The sequence below is a fragment of the Ranitomeya variabilis genome, chromosome 2, assembly GCF_051348905.1.
Source record: "Ranitomeya variabilis isolate aRanVar5 chromosome 2, aRanVar5.hap1, whole genome shotgun sequence".
Taxonomy (NCBI): domain Eukaryota; kingdom Metazoa; phylum Chordata; class Amphibia; order Anura; family Dendrobatidae; genus Ranitomeya; species Ranitomeya variabilis.
In genome coordinates this window covers 145,851,299-145,871,346 of record NC_135233.1, presented here as the reverse complement: position 1 = coordinate 145,871,346, position 20,048 = coordinate 145,851,299, and the positions used below count along the sequence as shown (strand labels likewise).

Here is a 20,048-nt window from a genome sequence, read left to right as displayed (position 1 = left end):
GAGACTCTCCTCCACGGACTGGGCACCATATAATTGGTAAAAAAAAAAATTAAAATAAAAAATAGTCATATACTCACCTTCGATGGCCCCCGGAGTCTTCCCGCCTCTCAGCGGTGCATGCTGCCGCTTCCTTTACTATAGATGGTGTGTGTGAAGGACCTGCGATGACATCGCGGTCACATGACCGCGATGACGTCGCGGTCACGTTACCGCAACGTCATCGAAGGTCCTGCACACACCATCTATAGGAACGGACGCCGCTGAGGATATCGGCTGTCTGCAGGTGAGTATAACCATTTTTTTTATTTTTTCATTATTTTTAACATGATATCTTTTTACTATTGATGCTGCATAAGCAGCATCTATAGTAAAAAGTTGGTCACACTTGTCAAACAGTATGTTTGACAAGTGTGACCAACCTGTCAGTCAGTTTTCCAAGCGATGCTACAGATCGCTTGGAAAACTTTAGCATTCTGCAAGCTAATTACGCTTGCAAAATGCTAAAAAAAAACGCAAAAAAAAAAGCGGATTTCTTGCAGAAAATTTCCGGTTTTCTTCAGGAAATTTCTGCAAAAAATCCTGACGTGTGCACATACCCTAAAGGTCTCTGAAGGGAGGGGTGGGGGAGGTTCACCTCTGACATGGCATACTATGATGGATACTGTGTTATCAGAGGTGTATAGGGGTGTTATCCCTCATTTTAAGGCTGCCTCTACTGATAAGAGAACTACTGAAGGACAGGAATTAGGAGTTGAAGAGAAAATGCCAATGGTCCGTGTAAAAACTGCAAGAGTATGAACTATGTTTTTAATAAAGATTGTGATGTGAAGAAGATGATGCACTGCCCAAATGTAGGGAATATTTTCTGATTACTTCCTTTTTAATATTGGACACCTGTAGTTTGTTTTGTCTTCATTCATTGTATTTTCTGTTTCAGGAATCATTAGTAGATTGCTACAAACCAACAGAGGTAATTGATATTTATTTATTTTTAAATATTATTCTAATTTGTGTTTATAAAATGCCTTGCTCTAGCACAAGTGAGCTAATTGCAATATTATGCTCTTTTAATATGCACCAAAATGTAAAACAAATTTAGTTGACCTTGTACCTAGTTGCAAATAATACTAGTTCATATATAGGAAAGTCAAACAAATTTGGTAAAACTTGAGAGGTTGATTGCTTAAAATAAGGCCTTTTTCTGTAGGGGTTTTCCCAAGTAAAATGGTGATAGCTCTTAGAACCAGGTGTCCTATAGCGAGGAGAATAGGACAGTAATACAGGTCCATAGTCTAAAGTATGACCTTGGTCAAATCACTTGAAGGCGCTATTCCTCTAAGGTCTTGCATTACAAATGGTAGAACACAAGTAATCCACTTGTATTATCACTTTCTCACCTCTATTTATGTACTGAAATGTTAAGCTAGCTGAACGGAGAGCTGATGTACCTCCATAATTCATCTCCAACATGTAGACAGCATTTATAACTTTTCTAAAACGTTATGTACAATACTTGAAGCGATCAGTGCCTGCATTTTAAAGGAATATTTAACTTTTTTATTTTTTAAAGAGGCACTGACAACTGCTATGCTACTCTTTTTACGGGTAGCGTGCATCAGTCTGGATGTAGGGCTAAAGTAGGTATATTACACTGTAGCGTTTCAGAGAAAAATATACATTAGGAGCTGCTAGCAACCAAGCATACGGGCAATTAGGAGAAAAAACCTTCTCCCACCCATGGCCAAGGCTTGACAGGTCTCTCTACACATGCAGGGAGAAAACCCATCACACAAGGGGGGTGGTGGGAGAAGCCACTTGAGACCAGCCTCTTCTACTATTATCCTGTGCCTTGGTCCCTGGTGGCTTTCAAAGTGTTTTTGGTTTCTTTTGTTTTTTTTCTCAAACACTGCAGTGTGTTATGGTAAGTTCACACTGGGCGTTTTTTGCTGCATTTTTAATGCTAATTTTCAGCTGCTTTTTACAATACCAGTGAGATTTCAGAAATCTCATGCACACACATTGGTTTTTTGCTTGATCAGTACTTTGTGCTTTGCTGCGTTTTTGGATATAGAGCATGTCACTACTTTCAGCGTTTTTGCTGCCTTTTTTCACCCATTGACTTGAATGGGTGTTGAAAAAAACGCAGCAAAAACGCAAGTACCATTATTTGCTGTGTTTTTGCTGCTGAAAATCCAAGGACATTAGCACAGACAAAGAGAAAAAAAACACACCAAAAAAATCTCACCAAATATGCAACAAAAAATGCACCTAAACCTGAGTTTTTGACACAGCTTCTTTCCTGCCAGAAGATTAGGTTTTGCTGCAGAAAAAAAAGCAGCAAAAACGCCCTGTGTGAATTTACCTTTATAGTCACAAGTACCTGGCTGAAATCATACAGCCAGCGCTCGATATATGCAACCCATGAATCAGGCAGCATGTATCTGCTTTACATATTATGTATATATATTTATTTTATTGAAGAGCACCGTACAGGTTTAAATGACACTGTAACTTTGTATACACGGTTTCATTCACCAGTGTGTAAATTACTAGCACTACTAAAATTCTATCGTTTTTAAAGATGTGTTCCAGATAAATACTATAGAAATATGTAGTAAACCTTTGAGATTGGGCTCCATATTCTTCTATGTAGTATAGAACTTCTATAATATACTGTATAGCTAATAGTTTGTAGAAAGGGAAAAATGAAGCACTGCCAGTTATAATGTAAAATTAGAGTAATGATCCATTTGTTGTGTAGGAGTGAAAACTACCAAGTATAGTCACTTTGTGGTAGTGACTATGGAACTCTTCAATGTATCCTAGTGATTGAGAGTTTTTTTTTTTTAAATGACACATTGTACTTTATTAGTAGTAAATTCAGGTCAATATATTTTGTGCTTAGCTGTGACCATACCAGAATTTTGGTGAAAAGTTTTCAAACTTTGGATTTTTATACTGTTAAAGGGAATCTGTCAGTAGAGATGAGCGAATTTGCTCGGGTTCCCTCTTATTCGGCAAGCTGTAGCGCTTGCCGAATAGGCTGCAGAGGCAGCTCTGCTTCCTGGATCACTGCGGCTGATCAGTGCCGCAGCTGCATGTGTCACGGCTGTCAGTCACGACACATGCATGGAGAGCCTTTGTTGTGACTGTCACACAGCCGCGACACATGCAGTTGCAGAGCAGAACACTTGATTATCGGGAGCGCTTCAGGTATCCGGGCTCCCGAGGCAGCTATTCTGATAAGGACTTATCCGAAGCTATATGCTCATCCCTATCTGCGGATGCCATGTCACATTTGAAGAGCCCCTCACATGCCTAAACACCAGAACCCCCCTCCCCCCACAAGTGACCCCATTTTGAAAACTAAACCTTGTGAGGGATTCATCTAGAGGTGCAGTGAGCAATTTATAACCCTCAAGCAATTCAGACTTGTATAGCATTGGCATTGGGCCTAGCAGATGGAAATCTCCCCCCCCCCCCCCCCCGCACTGAAAAGTTGCTTTTGTCCCAAGTTTTTAATTTTCAAAAGGGATAATGGGAGAAAATGGCACAAATTCTTAGTTTGCCATTAGTGCTAAGCTCCGACGAGAAGAAGCGTTTTATTGGAGTACAGTTTTTTGCTGGAATGGTTTGAGGGTGCCATGTCATGTTGGCAGGGGCCCTGAAATGCCAGAACAGTGGAATCCCTCCATAAATTTCTCCATTCTACAAACTACTCCCTCCCTCGCCCCCTAATTAATTCATGTAGGGGTGCAGGGAGCATGTTGACACCACTTGTAATCATTCTTTCCTTATTACCCAATTGTATAAAATTCTGTGAGGCACCTTTTTACTACTAAAATGTTTTGGCATCAAGTTTTTTAATTTTTATAAAAGGTAATGGGGGGGAAAATGGACCTTAGTTTGTTGTGCAATTTCTCCCGACAGCACCTTTACCCTACATGTAATCAGGAAATAGTTTTCTGGCACAGTGCAAAGCTTAGAAGAGAAGGAGCTCCATACTTATTGTGCAAATTTTGCTGTTATGGTTTGCTGGTGCCATGACCCACTTGTAGAGCCCCTGGGGTTCCAGTAATTGTGCCCAGCTCATGCTTCTGGAGACGCGCACCTGTAAATTAGGCGGACTCTCATCGCTACAGAAATGCCAATCATGTGGGCACTAAATGTGTTTAAGGCGAAGAACCATAGTCCTATTCAAGAGCCTTTATGCTACCAGTAAAATGGAAGCCCCTATATTTCCATTGATAGAAGATGGACCTGAGTGGGGACTTGCTTTTATTGGGAACATATTGCATAACATCTGGGATCACATTTATCTTGTTCTCTACGCTCAGCACTTCAGGGTTTCCATCTGGATCGCCAAAATTACGTGATTCGGATGAAACCCTGAAGGAGCCATTCACTATGAAGCAGCAGAGTTACTATAGACTCCGTCTGGCCTCTGTTCAGCGTTGTCCTTTTCAGAGGTGCATAAAACTGTGTGTGCCTTTATTCAAGCTTAAAAATGCAGATATTGCCTGATCATAGCCCAGGCGTCCTCGACAGTGTCTCCACATTTGCCTCTTAGGGAATCTTTTGCCAGGGGTAAGTATTTCAGAGATTTACATAGGGGTAAGGTTTCTCCTTGTGGAGAGTGACATACCAGCTCTTGCTTTTCAAGGTAAGGAGGCTTATTCGCCGTGCAATGCTCCTCTGGGAAATTTAATATGCAAATTGCCTCTTCAGAGAAAAAGAGGCCTTGAACTTTATAGCACCACCTATTGGAAGTAGCCATCCTACAAGTCACAACCCTTTAACGAGTCTTGCAATATAACTTGGGATAAGAGCCAAATCAGTATCTCAATTCACAGACACCCCTTAGACCTCAGTGCAGAGCCTCTCACCTAGCCAAATCAGTTCTCATGCTTCACACTGACGATGGCCAACAGCCCGAAACACCGTGTCTGCGAATTGAGATACTGATTTGGCTTTTATCCTAAAGGTACCGTCACATTTAGCGACGCTGCAGCGATCCAGACAACGATCCCGATCGCTGCAGCGTCGCTGTTTGGTAGCTGGAGAGCTGTCACACAGACAGCTCTCCAGCGACCAACGATGCCGAGGTCCCCGGGTAACCATCGGGTTACTAAGCGCAGGGCCGCGCTTAGTAACCCGATGTTTACCCTGGTTACCAGCGTAAAAGTAAAAAAAACAAACACTACATACTTACCTTCCGCTGTCTGTCCCCCGGCGTTCTGCTTCTCTGCACTGTGTAAGCACAGCGGCCGGAAAGCAGAGCGGTGACGTCACCGCTGTGCCCTGCTTTCCGGCTGGCACTTACACAGTGCAGAGAAGCACAGCGCCGGGGGACAGACAGCGGAATGTAAGTATGTAGTGTTTGTTTTTTTTTTACTTTTACGCTGGTAACCAAGGTAAATATCGGGTTACTAAGCGCGGCCCTGCGCTTAGTAACCCGATGTTTATCCTGGTTACCAGTGAAGACATCGCTGGATCGGTGTCACACACACCGATCCAGCGATGTCTGCGGGAGATCCAGCGACGAAATAAGGTGCTGGCCTCCTAGCTCCGACCAACGACATCACAGCAGGATCCAGATCGCTGCTGCGTGTCAAACACAACGATATCGCTATCCAGGACGCTGCAACGTCACGGATTGCTAGCGATATCGTTGTTAAGTTGTTCAGTGTGAAGGTACCTTAAGTCACATTGCACGACTCGTTAAAGGGTTGATTGTGACTTGTAGGATCACTACTTCCAATAGGTGGCGCTATAGAGGACTTGAACTCTATATGCAAATTGCCTCTTCAGAGAAAGAGAGATTTACATAAACGCTCAGTGAGAATTAGTCAATTTAGTTTTTTTTATCTGTTCACTGTGCAGTATGTGAGGCTTTATTCTTCAGGTTTGTGAGATTAGTGATACCAGATTTATATATTTTTTTCTATGTTTGGTTGCCATTGCACACTAAAGGATGCCATATATACTGTATATAATTTTTTTTTGTTTTTGCAGTACAAGTTGACTGTTTTTGTTATTACCATTTTTGTGCACGTAGCATTTATGGATTGCATTCTATTCCAATTTTTGAGGCAGAATGAACTAACTTATAATTTAGCAATTGTTTCTTTGTTTTTTTTTCTTTCATGACGTTCATCCAAGCAAGTCCATGTGCACCTCACTACAAATCCTACTCCAGTCCCTGCTGGAGTAAGACTAAAGGTCTAGCAAAGACTACCACTCGTCATGCTCCTGTCCCTTCTCTGCCCACTTTGGAAAAAGGAACACCATAAGTTACACAATTTTAGCACTGCCCCCCCAAATAATGTGACTTTTCAAAGCCCCTCTACATCAGAATATGTAGGTGTAAAAGCTTTGAATTGGGTCCTATGTCTTATAATGGACTAGCGAGCATTTTTAACCCCCTAACTGGCACCATTGTTGGATAATATGACAAAATACTGTGGTTCCACTTATTAGGAATAGTGACTAGGATCTGAATGAAGCTGTAGTATTGGCTCATACTTTATTGGGTTCTGATGAGCCCAACTGTGATATAACAAAATCTTAGTGCTAAATGCAATGCAGGCTGCGGAGTTTCTAGCTTTTGCTGTTCATGAGTCTGGTTTGGGATTCTGCTTCTAAAACCATGCTATCAGTTTGGAGATGTGACAACTGGGTTATTTTTGTTCCAAGCTTCTGTACATTGCAGATTTCCATCTGTCATTAAAATTCTTTCCAGTTGTAATAGTATTGTTCTAAAAAAAATATTTGTATGTCTTCCCTTAACTAAATAGAAATACAAGAATGAGTGTTTAGTTAAAGGCAGAAAAATGCATGATTTAATGACTATAGCTGAATAATTTAGTATTTGACCTTATATGCATAAGATTTGAATTTAATGGTGCAGTGTAGCTATAAAGATAAGAGAAGAAAATATAAAGTGAAATTCAACAAAACAAAGCAGATGGAATACTAAGTTGTCATCCAAATTTATAGAGTACATAATAAAAAAAACTTGCTCCCATACAATCTTATATTCCTTGATTTCTAGGTTTTTGTAGCGTTTTGCACTTTTTCCCTGTTGCAAAATGTGCAGACTAAAATAAAAAATCAAGCACACATGTCTTAGGCTACGTTCACATTAGCGGCGGGCGCCGCAGCGGCGCCGCATGCGTCATGCGCCCCTATATTTAACATGGGGGCGCATGGACATGCGTCGCACTTGCGTTTTGCGCCGCATGCGTCGCTGCGGCACCCGCGTCCGGGCGCAGAGGACGCAGCAAGTTGCATTTTTGCTGCGTCCAAAATCAATTAAAAAAAGGACGCATGCGGCGCAAAACGCAGCGTTGGGCATGCGTTTTGCTGCGTTTTTGTTTGCGTTGTGCGCTGCGGCGCCGACGCTGCGGCGCACAACGCAAATGTGAACGTAGCCTTACTTCATGTATGAACACTAAGTCTAAATACAACACTGCATTTTCATGTGCTTAGAGTAATCTGTGTTAATTTCTTAATTTTCAAGTGTACTATTGTTATATATATCTTTGAATTTTTTTTTTCTCTGCCAGAATTGATCAGCCATTATCAAAATTCTCAATTCTGATGTATAATCTGTATTCAGTGAAGATAGAATCTTGAGAATTTTGATAATGACTGATCAATTCTGGCAGAGAAAGAAGCAGATTTCACAGATGTTGCAAAGTTACTAATTTTCAGGTGTACTAATGATTTATGAAATAAAGAGTAACAGTCATTTTAATTTTTAAGTTCTTGTAGAATTTCTATAGCACAGGGGTGGGCAATTTTCCAAAGGGGCCACATGAGATACTGTGACTGTTGTGGAGGGCTGAACTTTATTCTTCTCAATATTAAGCGATACAAATCAATGTAAAACTAAACTAGTCAGGCTTCATTCTGCTTATTAATTGCTGATAATCCATATTACTGCATGGCACAGTGCGGCCTTTTGTATCTGTAGCAGCTAATTAAAAATCAGGATCAGTTAGTTTGAATAACCGCTCTTAATACAATTATGCCCCACAGTCCCCACACCGCCTCACTACAGTATTATGTCCCCACAGCCCCCAAGCAGAATATCCACATGTAGCTATTTTAGGGTATGTTTCCACGTTCAGTATTTGCCGCGGATTGGAGGCTGCATACATTTTATGAAATCCCATCTCCACTATGATTTCAAAGACGCAGGTGGCAGACCCGCGTATACGAACATGCAGCTCAGTCTCCGCAAGATAAATAGCACCATTGTATGTATAGGATGCAGTGATTCCGCATGTGTTCAATGAACACATGTGGAATCACTTGGCATACAAAAGCTGGCAGCGCTTTGGACGGAGCGGGTATGTGCTGCGTACAAAGCGCTGCCTTTGCGGTACGTGGAAACATAGCCTAATACAGTATTCTGCCCCATGCAGAATGATGTACCCACACTTCCACCCACTCAGAAAGATGTCTGAATATAGCTCCTTACACAATATTGTCAACACCCCTCCCCCAACACCTCCTGCAGAATGATGTGTATAAATAAAAAGAAAAAAGCTACGGTACTTCCCTAACCCCATGTCCCCTGGCAGCTCCGTGTACTGAGGCACGATGTAGTGACGCCATCACGCCTTCTGCGCTCAAATGCAGTGGCTCAATGATGGAGCCTGGCCTGTCTTATTAGTATATTCCCTGTTATCTGCATTCCAAAGAAGCAGATATCGGTGAAGGAGAGACGCCGGCGACTAGCGACTGCTTAGTGCTGTATTCCACTGCACAAAGCCCTTGGGCTGTTCCCGAGCAGACCGCACTTTGCCCAAGTCTAATCTAGTCCATTGATGTATAAAATGGGCATTAGATATGTTATCTAACTTCCATCGTAGCATTTCTAGATTTTGGGTATTTACATAAAATTATTAATTGTCTTGGCCTCAATTTATACTCTTATCGAAGCAAGTTATATGCCCTGTTTCGGATAAGTAATTTTTGTATTGGTTCCAGCATAGATTTCCCTATTCAGTAGACTTCTGATACACTTAATTGCATTGCACCCATAATCCTTGGGATGACTTGACAGATTTCCCCTCGACACCCCCCCTCACATACACATGAGTTTAATTGGTGGAGCGCTGCTGGGCACCCTTAATGGTGGCTAATCACCCAGGAAAACAAGAGGATCAGACATTGAGATTCAACATGCCTCACACCTTTGTGTTGGTCACCACGTAGTCTTCCAGACTTGCAAGAATTGTTTGGCCTCATTTTCTCATATGTATGGCGCAGTTTGAGAAAGTGGCATTACTTAATGCAGCAGCAGTGACAAGGGTGGAAGGTTGAGCATTTGTTAGAACTGGAATGTGGGTAAAAAAAAAAAAAGGGCGCAAGTGAAAAATTACGAGTTTACATTTTCTTAACTGTAATTTAGTTTAGCCCTAAAAAGCCCCTCTGATTTATCTGATGTACTGTAACATACTGTATATCCGAACTTCGACATGTGGTTGATGATTGTGTTTTCTTTTTTTTTTTTTTTTCTTCACTCTATAGGATTTTATCAACCAACTTTTGTCCAGGATACAAGGCATGCGGAAGCTGAGTCCACCTCAAAAAAAAGATATATAAATTCGTCATGACCACTTCTGTTGCAAAAGAAACAAGACCACAAGCTCTTTCAAGGCAACTTTCTTAAGAACTCTACATATTGCTGTTTTATGGTGGGTGGGATATACCAAGATGTAGTTCTTAACAGAATACTTGTTTTTGTGGTAGTTTATTAAAATAAATTCTTGATTACATTTTTGTTTTGTGGGGGGTAATCTCATCAATTATGTTTGGAACTGCCCTTTAAAAATATAATTCAACTGTTTTTTAAAGCATTGAGGATGTTTATGTAAGAAGTGTAAGAAATGCAGCAGTGAAGTATTTCTCACCTTTTGTGGATCCAAGCTTCGATCCAGAGTTGCAAGATTTACTATGTTCGGATCTGTTCACACGGACTTATCCCATCAGCCTGATTCTGATGTTTAATGCTGAAGGTTACAGTAGTCTAGGCATAAAAACACCAGAATTATAGCTGTTACTCCAGTCTTTGGTTCTCCTCTATAACCTAGTCTCTTCATAGAAGTAGTTATCGTCATGGTGGACTTGAATAGCTGTGTTCTTCGGGTGCACGGTCTTTTGTCTCAACGGCTACCATGTAATTTATTTTGCAGCAGCCACCAAAGAAGGCTGTTTGCTGTAAGCCTGGCAGTTGTATTTTATATTTAATATACGCTCTTCTGACATGGAAACTTGTGTTGTATTGGCCATAATCTAAAAATTGCAAACCAGACTGCAGTTCCCAAATAAACACAAAATAAAAAAATAATTGCATTTGGATTTACACAACTTTAAATGCTATGCAAAAAGGTCACTTAACAAAATATGATATATATATAATTTTTTTTTTTTTTCTATTTAAGAATGGTGCAAGTAAATCTCTGTAGTAGATTTTGCCATTCTGGCCCTCTATCTGTGTCAGATTGTTGTGTGTTTTTTTGTTTTTTCTACTTTATCTTTCTTTCATGGAGAAGCGAATAAGGGCAAACACTGTAATGGGTTTACTATCACTCCAATACCTCTGAATGTTTTCATTTCTTTTGTTACAGATACAAGTGTCTTTCAAAACCTAGAAATAAGCTGTTGTACGTGTGGATGTTTCCTTTAGCAAAAAAAAAAAACATTTTTACATTATGTTGCCAAAGGGGGTACCTTTTTTTTTTTTTTTTTTTTTAAATCCAAAATCATAAGGACCTTTCAGGTTTACAATTCATTTCATCGTTAACATAGGGTAAGGTTATTACCAGCACTTTATTGAAGATATTTGAAATGACGTTAAAGAGGATGTATCACAAATTCCATGAGATTGAAGTGTTACTGAAGATGATGGCAATCATATTATTATAATTTTATTTTTTTGTAGAAAATAACAACCTGAATACTTTTTTAGACACTGAAGTCTCAGAATTGCTGATACACCCTCTTTGACAGCTTTAAAGCACTGCGATTAAAAATAGGCTTGTTCTGTAATGCTTCTATGGTTCTGCCAAAGTTAAATGATTTTATAGCAATATTTGCAAGGTTGACCCATAGTGCAACTTTTTTTGTGTGTGTGAGATATGGTAGTATAACTTTAATTTTTTCTTCGCATAGGAATATCGCACAGAAGCCAATGCCAATAAAGCATTATATGTAAACGGTGCTCTTTAGAATGTTTTTCTTTTTTTCCAGTGTTCCTTACTGACAAATTTTATTTAGTTTTATTTTGTATTGTTGACCATTTTATTTACAAGATACTTGCTGAAATAAAACACTGACTGTGTCAAATTGTAATTTGTCTGCTTTTTATTTTATTAGTATTTGTTTAATCAGCAATGTGGGATAATAAGGCAAACTTTGACCAAAATTAACCTCGACATGATTTACATTTATTTTAATCTGTTAAATGCCTCTGCCAGACTCTTGGTGGCATATAGCAAGCGCTGGCAGGGTGGCGCTTCATTCTTTGTGCCTGTGACTAAGATTGCGGGGTTGCCGATAGGTTGCAATGACAAACTAGTCTGACGAATACAGGAGACTGGTCATAACAAGCACAGCGCTAAACTGGCGTTCATAGGAGACCGACTTTCTCTATACGTAGCACTGTGTATGTGTGTGTGTGTATATGTGTGTGTGTGTATATGTATATATGTATGTATATGTATGTATGTATGTATGTATGTATATATATATATATATATATATATATATATATATATATATATATATATATATATATATATATAATCTATATCTCTACATACACACGCGCACACACACATTGAAGCTATGGACTGGCCCGCCTGTTCCCCAGACCTGAACACATCTAGGACATCATGTCTCGCACCATCCACCGTCATGTTGCACCACAGACTGTCCAGGAGTTGGCGGATGCTTTAGTCCAGGTCTGGAAGGAGATCCCTCAGGAGGCCATCCGCCGCCTCAGGAGCATGCCCAGGAGAGGAAGGGAGGTCATACAGGCACGTGGAGGCCACACACACACACGACTGAGCATCATTTCCTTTTCTCGAGGCATTTCCATTGAAGTTGGATCAGCCTGTAACTTCATTTTCCACTTTGATTTTGAGCATCATTCCAATACCAGACCTCCGTCGGATAATAGTTGTGATTTACGTTGATAATTTTTGTTTTATTGTTCTGAACACATTCCACTATGTAGTGAATAAAGATTTACTACTGGAATATTTAATTCCGTGATATCTAGGATGTGGGACTTTAGTGTTCCCTTTATTTTTTTTGAGCAGTGTATGTATCTCCCATAAAAATCGGATTGATGCAAACCCCAATATTCATCACTGGCTCCAAAAAGTCTGGGACCTGTGCTTTGATCAATGGAAGCTCATGCCTTGGAAGCGTACTTCTCCACCTCTGAATAAACGAATTCCAAGCTTAGTGGCTGTCTCTCCAAGCAATTCTCCTGTTGTAATTGCCTGGCCACTACAGGAAGTCCCCATTTCAATAGATGTTAAAGTGTCAACTTTCAGTTCCCCAGTTACTTGTTTTTCACTTCCCCAGTTATAATTAATCTCATATGTTGAATGTGAGCTCCTACTTCAATTGAGATTCAAGTGTCAGCTTTTTCTCCCTTCCCCAGTTATATCTAATCCCATATGTTCAATGTAAGGGTCATATGTCCTCTCTCTGGAGCTGTCTAAGTATTTTTAATTTTCCTCTACAAGCAAAGGGGAAAAAAAAAGCGTCTTTAAATTTGCACCAAATTCATCATTTTGCGCCATTTGCTTAAATTTGGTGAAAAATTCACCAAAGCAGAAAGACAAATAAAATGACTAAAACTGAAAATGTTTGTAAAATATCATTACCAATAGTTCTGGAGTCAATTGCAGTTGTATATCAAGACATATGCATGCACATGAACTTACAAAACATTAGCTGTGTTGTCGCATTGAATCTCATGCATGCCTATGAATAAATATAGTACAAGTAGTGTAGCAGGTGTATTACTATTTTCTCAGGCATTCTACTAGTAGGTCTGAATTGATATACAATACTGTAGATGACATTTTTGTTTTTGTTTGAGAAACTCCTTGTTTAGTAATGCCTGAAGCCTTTAGCCATATTTACAATCACACTATTCACTTTTCTTGCTAGGTGTGATGAAAACCTGGGCATTTATGTTGACAGCTGTGAGTTCACTGGATGGTTCGACACAAAGGAGATACATTATTGGCATTTCTGAGGAGGGAGGGAAATGGTAATCTCATTGTAAAGGGAGGTTGCGTTTCTGATGCAGAGTAGGCATTCCGACATTAGGCTAACCTGTAAAATACTTACTGTATTATAGTAAGTTTTAAGTGTTGATTGTCTGCAAAACATATGAATAATCATTATCCTTAAGAAAATTGTGAAAGTTTACCTATTGTTACACATGGTACTATATTTTGCTGCCTTGAAATCAGTGTTCCTAAGTCCAGTCCTGAAAGTTCACGAACAGATTATGTTTTCAGTATTTTCTTAGTATTATAGTTTATACTGTGCAATGCTAAAGAAACCCTGAAACCATGACCTTTTCCTTATTTTTCAAGACTTGCAATTTGCCCTGGTATTCTGGATATCCACTGATTGGACAAATCTTGATGGATGGCAACCCATTCATGTCTAATCGGTGCTTGGCGTTTTTCACAATTTCAGTGCTTTTGTTGGAGGATTGACCAAAAGATCTCAAAGGAATTCAGAATTGGGGAGTTTCCCCGACCACAGAACTAAAACTTTAATATTTGTTTATAGAACCATCTAGATAACACTTTTGCCTTGTAACACAATGCTCTATCATGCTGGAAAAAGCATTGTTCATCACCAAATTGCTTTGGGATCATAGGGAGAAGTTGCTCTTTGAGTAAGTTTATATCCTATTTATTCAGTCTCCCATGACGGCACCACGAGAGAGGGGATCCGCCCTTCAGGGACAGAAAACCTACAGACCTAAAAGGGCGGCACCTCTCCCACTCATCAGTTGTTTCCTCTCCCTGACGGGAACTCTTTCCTTAGACATACTTGTGAAGGTTGAAAAGAATCGTCAGATGCCCGGCCGGTCGGTTCAGGCAGCTGCTTATATCGCTACACGGTCATCGTGTCAGGATCCTCTCCGACAAACAGGTTGCAGTAGCCTACATCAACCACCATGGTGGAACTCTGTACAGACCCCTAATGGAAGTGGCAGAGCGACTATTCCAAGTAGCAGAGGAACATTTTCAGTTTGACGGCTCTGCCACATAAGCGGAAAGGACAACATCAGGGCAGAATTTTTAAGCCGCAACCTACTAAGGCAGGGATAATGGACGCTGAAAAGTGCCATCTTCAACCAGATTGTGTGGATGATGGGTCAGCCAGACATAGACCTATTTGCCACCAGAAAGAACAGAAAAGTAATGCGGTTCTGTTCTCTCAACCCCAGAGAGAAGCCACTGGTGGTAGATGCCTTTTTAATAGAGTGGGACTTCAACCTGAGTCATGCCTTCCCCCCCCCTTAGTCCTTTTATCTCTAGTGGTGAGGGAGATCAGGAAGGACATGGCAAGAATTATAGTGATTGCCCCTTTTTGGCTCAAGACGGCATGGTTCTCGTTGCTAAAGACCATGTCTGTCTCCGATCCGTGGGTACTGCCGGAGCATTCAGGTCTCCTCTCCCAGGGGCAAGTCTACCATCCACGTGTGGCAGGGCGTCAACTGATGGCATGGAATTTGACAGGTCATTACTGAGGGATAAGGGGTTTTCCCCCAATTTGATAGCCCCTCTCCTAAAGAGTAGGAAGGTAGTTACCACCAAGATTTATGCCAGGACCTGGAGGAAGTTTCTAGCTACTTCAGAATTTAGAGGTGGGGAGGGGGTCACAATAGGTCAAATTCTGGAGTTCCTTCAAAAAGGTCTGGAAATGGGTCTCCAAAAGTACCCTTAAAGTCCCAAGTTTCAGCCTTGGGGCCTTATTTAGCTGTGATATCGCTGGTAATTACTGGGTGGCAAGATTTATTAAAGCATCAAGTAGATCTAAGCTGATTCTTAAGGAAAGAATTATGCTGTGGGACTTGAACTTAGTTCTCATGGCTATGACAGATTCCATTTGAGCCCATTGACTCGGCTTCGGTAAAGGTGCTCTCCCTTAAGGTAGCCTTCTTGGTCGCATTAACATCGGCTCGGAGGGTGAGTGTTATCCAGGCTCTTTCTAGACTCCCTGCATATACCTAGTTCCTGGAGGACAGGGTGGTACTTAGGCCTGATCCAGCTTACTTGCCCAAAGTAGCCTCCAAATTCCACAGGTCACAGGAAATAGTTCTTCCTTCCCCAATCCAGCTAACCAGAAGGAAATAAAGCTTCATACTCTAGATGTTGAGGCGCCTGTTACAGTATTTATCGGTCACTAATCCCTTGGAAAAAGGATAATTCCTTGTTTGTGTCCTTCCAGGGGGCCAGGAAAAAAGTAATTTGACTAGGTGGATTAGGGAGGCTTTTTCATTAGCATATATATTGAGTGGCATGCCGTCACTGGAGGGTCTGAGTGCGCATTCCACTCAAGCCATGGCAACCTCATGGGCAGAGAGGTCAGAGGTCTCAATAGACCAGATATGTAAGGCAGCTACATGGTCTTCTCCTTCCACCTTTTAGAAACATTATAGGTTGGATGTGCGTGCTTCCTCAGATCTCACCTTTGGTATAAGGGTGCTGCAGGCTGTGGTCCCTCCCTAAGGAAATTCTTACCTCTCTGTAATTCTCTCGTAGTGCTGTCATGGGAGACAGAATCAAATCTTAGTTACTTACTGGTAATGGTATTTTTCGGAGCCCATGACAGGACCCTTAGATTTCCTCTCTTCCTCTTGTAAGTTTTCACGTGTGTGAAATTATTGGGTTAGAGTATTGTATATATTTCTGTCATTAATCATGGAGGTCCTCTCGGGCTCTGTAATCCAACTGATGCATGGGAGAGGTGCCGCACTTTTGTCTGTAGGTTTCCTGTCGAATCCTCTCGTGGTGCTGTCATGGGCTCTGAAAAATACCGTTACTGGTAAGTAACGAAGACTTTTTTGTGTTTTGTTTTTTACTCATGGCAGTGTTGGGCAAAATTGTGAGCAAGTCAACTCCCTTGAATGAAAAGCAACCCTGCACATGAATGGTCTCAGAATGACTTACTGTTGGCATGACACAGGCCTTATGGTAGCTCTGTTTTTCTTTTCTGGACAATTCTACTTCCCTATGTCCCAAACCGTCTGAAGGGGGCTTCATCAGATACAAAAACTTTATACCAGTCCTGTTCAGTACAATCCCTCTACTACGTTCTTTTCTGGGATGAGGCCCTTTAAGCCTTTTTGGGATATCTGGAAGAATATTTGTCCAGAGAAGAAAATGTCAACACAACCATGAGTCCTGTGTCATACCAACAGCAAAGCATCCTGATACCATTTGTTTGCAGGGTTGCTTTTAATCCGTGGGAAAGAGCTAATTCACAATTTTGACTAAGGACACAGCCATGAATAAAGAATGGAGATACCATGTTTTTTCTAGCATGATAGAGAGCATGTCACAAGGCAAAAGTGATAATGAAATGTCTTGGTGAACAAAACATTGAAATTTTTAGGTCCATTGCCAGGAAACTTCATACATCTCATTGAGAACCTCAAAAAAGCTGGCAGACAAACAAAAATACAGAAATTGCAATAAACTAAACAAGCACTGAATAGGCAAGAATGTTGTCATCAGTCAGGATTTGGCCCAAAAGCTGATATCTAGCTGCCACTGTGAATTGTAGAAGTCTTCGAAAATGAGGGCTGACACTGTAAACAAACATTCAATATTTGCATAAACTTGATGCATTTGTCAATAAAATAAAAATTGAAAAACTCACGAAATGCTTATAATTGTACTTCAGCAACCATAGAAACTTCTGCTAAAATGTCTATAAACATTGAGGCAGCAAACATTGTAAAATACATTTGTATGTCGTAAATAACTTTTAGCCATTACTGTATGTGGTTCACATTGGACTTTGGTCATACCCAAGTAGAAAAGGAGCAGAAGCATGTATAGAGCAGATGTAAAAGTTTTATCAGTGCTGTCTATGCACTTGTTGCGCTGTGATCAAGGTCTAATATGGACTGTAATGATGGCCAATTTATCACTTGTGGAGTAACAAGCTTGATGACTCAATAGAGCAACAAACTTTATTTTATTTGCCATTTTGGAGTTATGTTGTTTTCTTTAGAAAATTGTGAAGGATTATCCCTACCACAGTAGCACCCAGTGCCGTTGAAATGGCTATATGACATTTGTCACATATTTGTTTCACTGGATACTGAATGGGATTTTGTTTGGTCTGTTCACTGATGTATTAGGCAATTGGAGGCTAAAAGGACAAAGGGCACACTTCTGAATACTGAATCTCTATGGACTCGTATGGCATGTAAGTAAGGGAGCTTTTGCACCATACATGCTCAGTGTACATAGTAATACATGACATACGGTACATGGAGACTTGGCAGTGCTAGCCAACTATTGCTTTCTGCCAGCAAGATTAATATTAATTATATATATATATATATATATATATATATATATATATATATATATATATATATATATCAAAAATGAAAAGGAAACCTGATGAACCAGTTCTAAATCTTCTGTATTCATCAGAATTAGCTTGGAACAATTTCAAACCAAATCTCTCAGATGTGTCATTAAGAATGGAAGATATAGTGCTGATGTGAGTAATGCCTTAGGTCATGTTCACACGGTGAGTTCTTTTTTTTTTTTTTTTTTTGCGCTAAGCACAACTGCTATAATTATTTTCTTTAATCAAAACTTTTGTTGAGAGAAAAAAAACTTAGAAAACAAGATAGCAACTGTTCAGTTGGCAATGTACATACTTTTCTTACAACATAAAAATCAAATAACATCAGTAGTTGATTGATGGAGTGTTTTGTTGAGGACATTCTATTTTTGATCACACAACATGGGAGCGGAGTGGAAGGCTTGGTGTTTCATAGAGACCCAACCCTTATTGGTAAGGGTTGGTTTATCACAATTAGTGTGGATCGCGGGTTTCCTCTGGTGGTGCAAAAATGAGAAATATTGTATTGGTTTAATCTAGGTTGGGCTTTGCTGGTGTATGAGATGGAATTAATAATTTGTTCTGCTATTTTTTCCCCACCTTTTTATAAATGGGTTTAGTTGCCAAGTGTCTTTCATGGAATATCTGCAGATTTAAGAGATTTATCAAAGAAGCCCTTTGACTACATTACCAAATCCAAGGCCACAATTGTTGGCCTACAAGAGACATCCGTGATGCACAGTGGCACATATGATGTACATTCTATCTTTTCCAACTACTTGAGCAAGGAAAAGGTTCCCCTCTGTAGGGGTTTTCTCTTGCGCCTCGGCGACATATCATACCTTGTCAAGAATAGATATGATCTGGTGTAACCCATCTATGGTCCAGTTTCTGTCAGATGTAGAGTATGCTCCTAGATCTTTATCAGATTGTTCTCCTTTAATCTTTCGGATTCAATTGGACAATAATAGAATTAGGCACCCTTTTGTTTGGAAACTTAAGTTTTAGCCAAAAGAGGTTGATTATGATAGTGTTAAGGGGAAGCTGACGGAATTCTTTGAAACTAATCTGGGCTTGGCTCCTATTAATGTGCTATTGAACACAATGAAGGCATTTCTGAGGGGGGGGTCCCTATGAGAGAAATTGATTAAGGACAATTCCCAAAAAAGGGTCTTGATCTGGAAGAAAGAGTGCCGGAGACTGAGCGACTGTATACACAAAATAATAGCCCAGAGAATGTGGAAGAGGGCTCTAAAGCAACTAAGGCTTTTTCCGTTAGAGCAGGTTGAAAATAAGCACGTGTTCCTAAAGCAGCGGTTCTATGTGGAAGGTGAGATGCCTGGGCAGTTTCTAGCTAATTTGGCACGGATGCCGATGGAAAGTGAATATTTTTACCTCTTAAAATACACTGCTGGGGAAATATGTACCCAAACTGGTAAAATATTGAATATCCTACATGATTTCTATGTTAACCTATACTCCTCAAAAGCCAATTATTCACAGGGGGATCTATGGTACTATTTGGCAGGGGTAGACTTACAGATAGTGATGGATAAAGAAAGGAAACTTTTAGAAAGACCATTCTCATTAGGGGAAGTACGGTAGACTCTGAGGAAGATGCCCAACAATAAAACTCCCTGGTCAGATGGCCTTCCTATAGAAGTATGTAAGCAATTTCAAGAGGTGTTAGGGCAACAGTTCATGGAAATGATTAATAATGCGTTTGAGGGGGACTTCCAAGAACCCTGTGAGAAGCTATAACTGTGGTCATCCCTAAGGAGGGGAAAGAGAAAGAGCTCCCAGACTTGTATAGACCTGGTTCTTTGCTGACATCTGACGTTAATATTCTAGCGATAATTCTGGCAACTCGGTTCAGTATGGTTATCACTTCAAGCATTCATGCTGACCAGGCTGGGTTCGTGCTCTCAAAATCCACGCCTATTAATTTGCATAAGGATTTTCTAAACCTGCAGGCAGCGCAGACCTACCCCATGTATAAATCCATTGTCTCTGTAGATGCCACTAAGGCGTTTGACAGCGTTGAGTGGAACTATATGTGGGCAGTGTTAAAGGGGATGGGATTTGGTCCCAATTCCATGAAATTGATTGGGCTTTTGTTCAAGTCACTGGTTGCTATGGTAAGAGCTAAAGGGCAAATGTTGGATCGTTTTGAGTTATCTAGGGGCGCGTGACAAGGCTTCCTCTCTCTCCATTGCTCTTTGCTATTGCAATTGAGCCATTGGGCTGTATTATTAAAAAAACATCCTGGGAGTCAGGGATTTTAATATAGAAACGAAGAGGAAAGGATAGTTTTGGGTGCTGTTGATCTGCTTTTTTTTTTATAAACAACTTGGACATCTCCATCCCAATCATAATAGATGATATTGAAATATTTGTGA

General features: G+C 40.3%; 1 protein-coding gene across 1 annotated transcript in view; it reads left to right on the top strand.

The window, feature by feature from the left end:
* PPP1R14C (protein phosphatase 1 regulatory inhibitor subunit 14C) overlaps window positions 1-11,361 on the top strand; it is a 121,734-nt gene extending 110,373 nt beyond the window's left edge. Inside the window, exons 3-4 of the mRNA XM_077283057.1 lie at window positions 938-970; window positions 9,544-11,361. Coding sequence (XP_077139172.1) covers window positions 938-970; window positions 9,544-9,618 — 108 coding nt within the window. The 3' untranslated portion in view covers window positions 9,619-11,361. The remainder of the gene's footprint in view (window positions 1-937; window positions 971-9,543) is intronic.
* The last annotated feature ends 8,687 nt before the right edge of the window (window positions 11,362-20,048 follow it).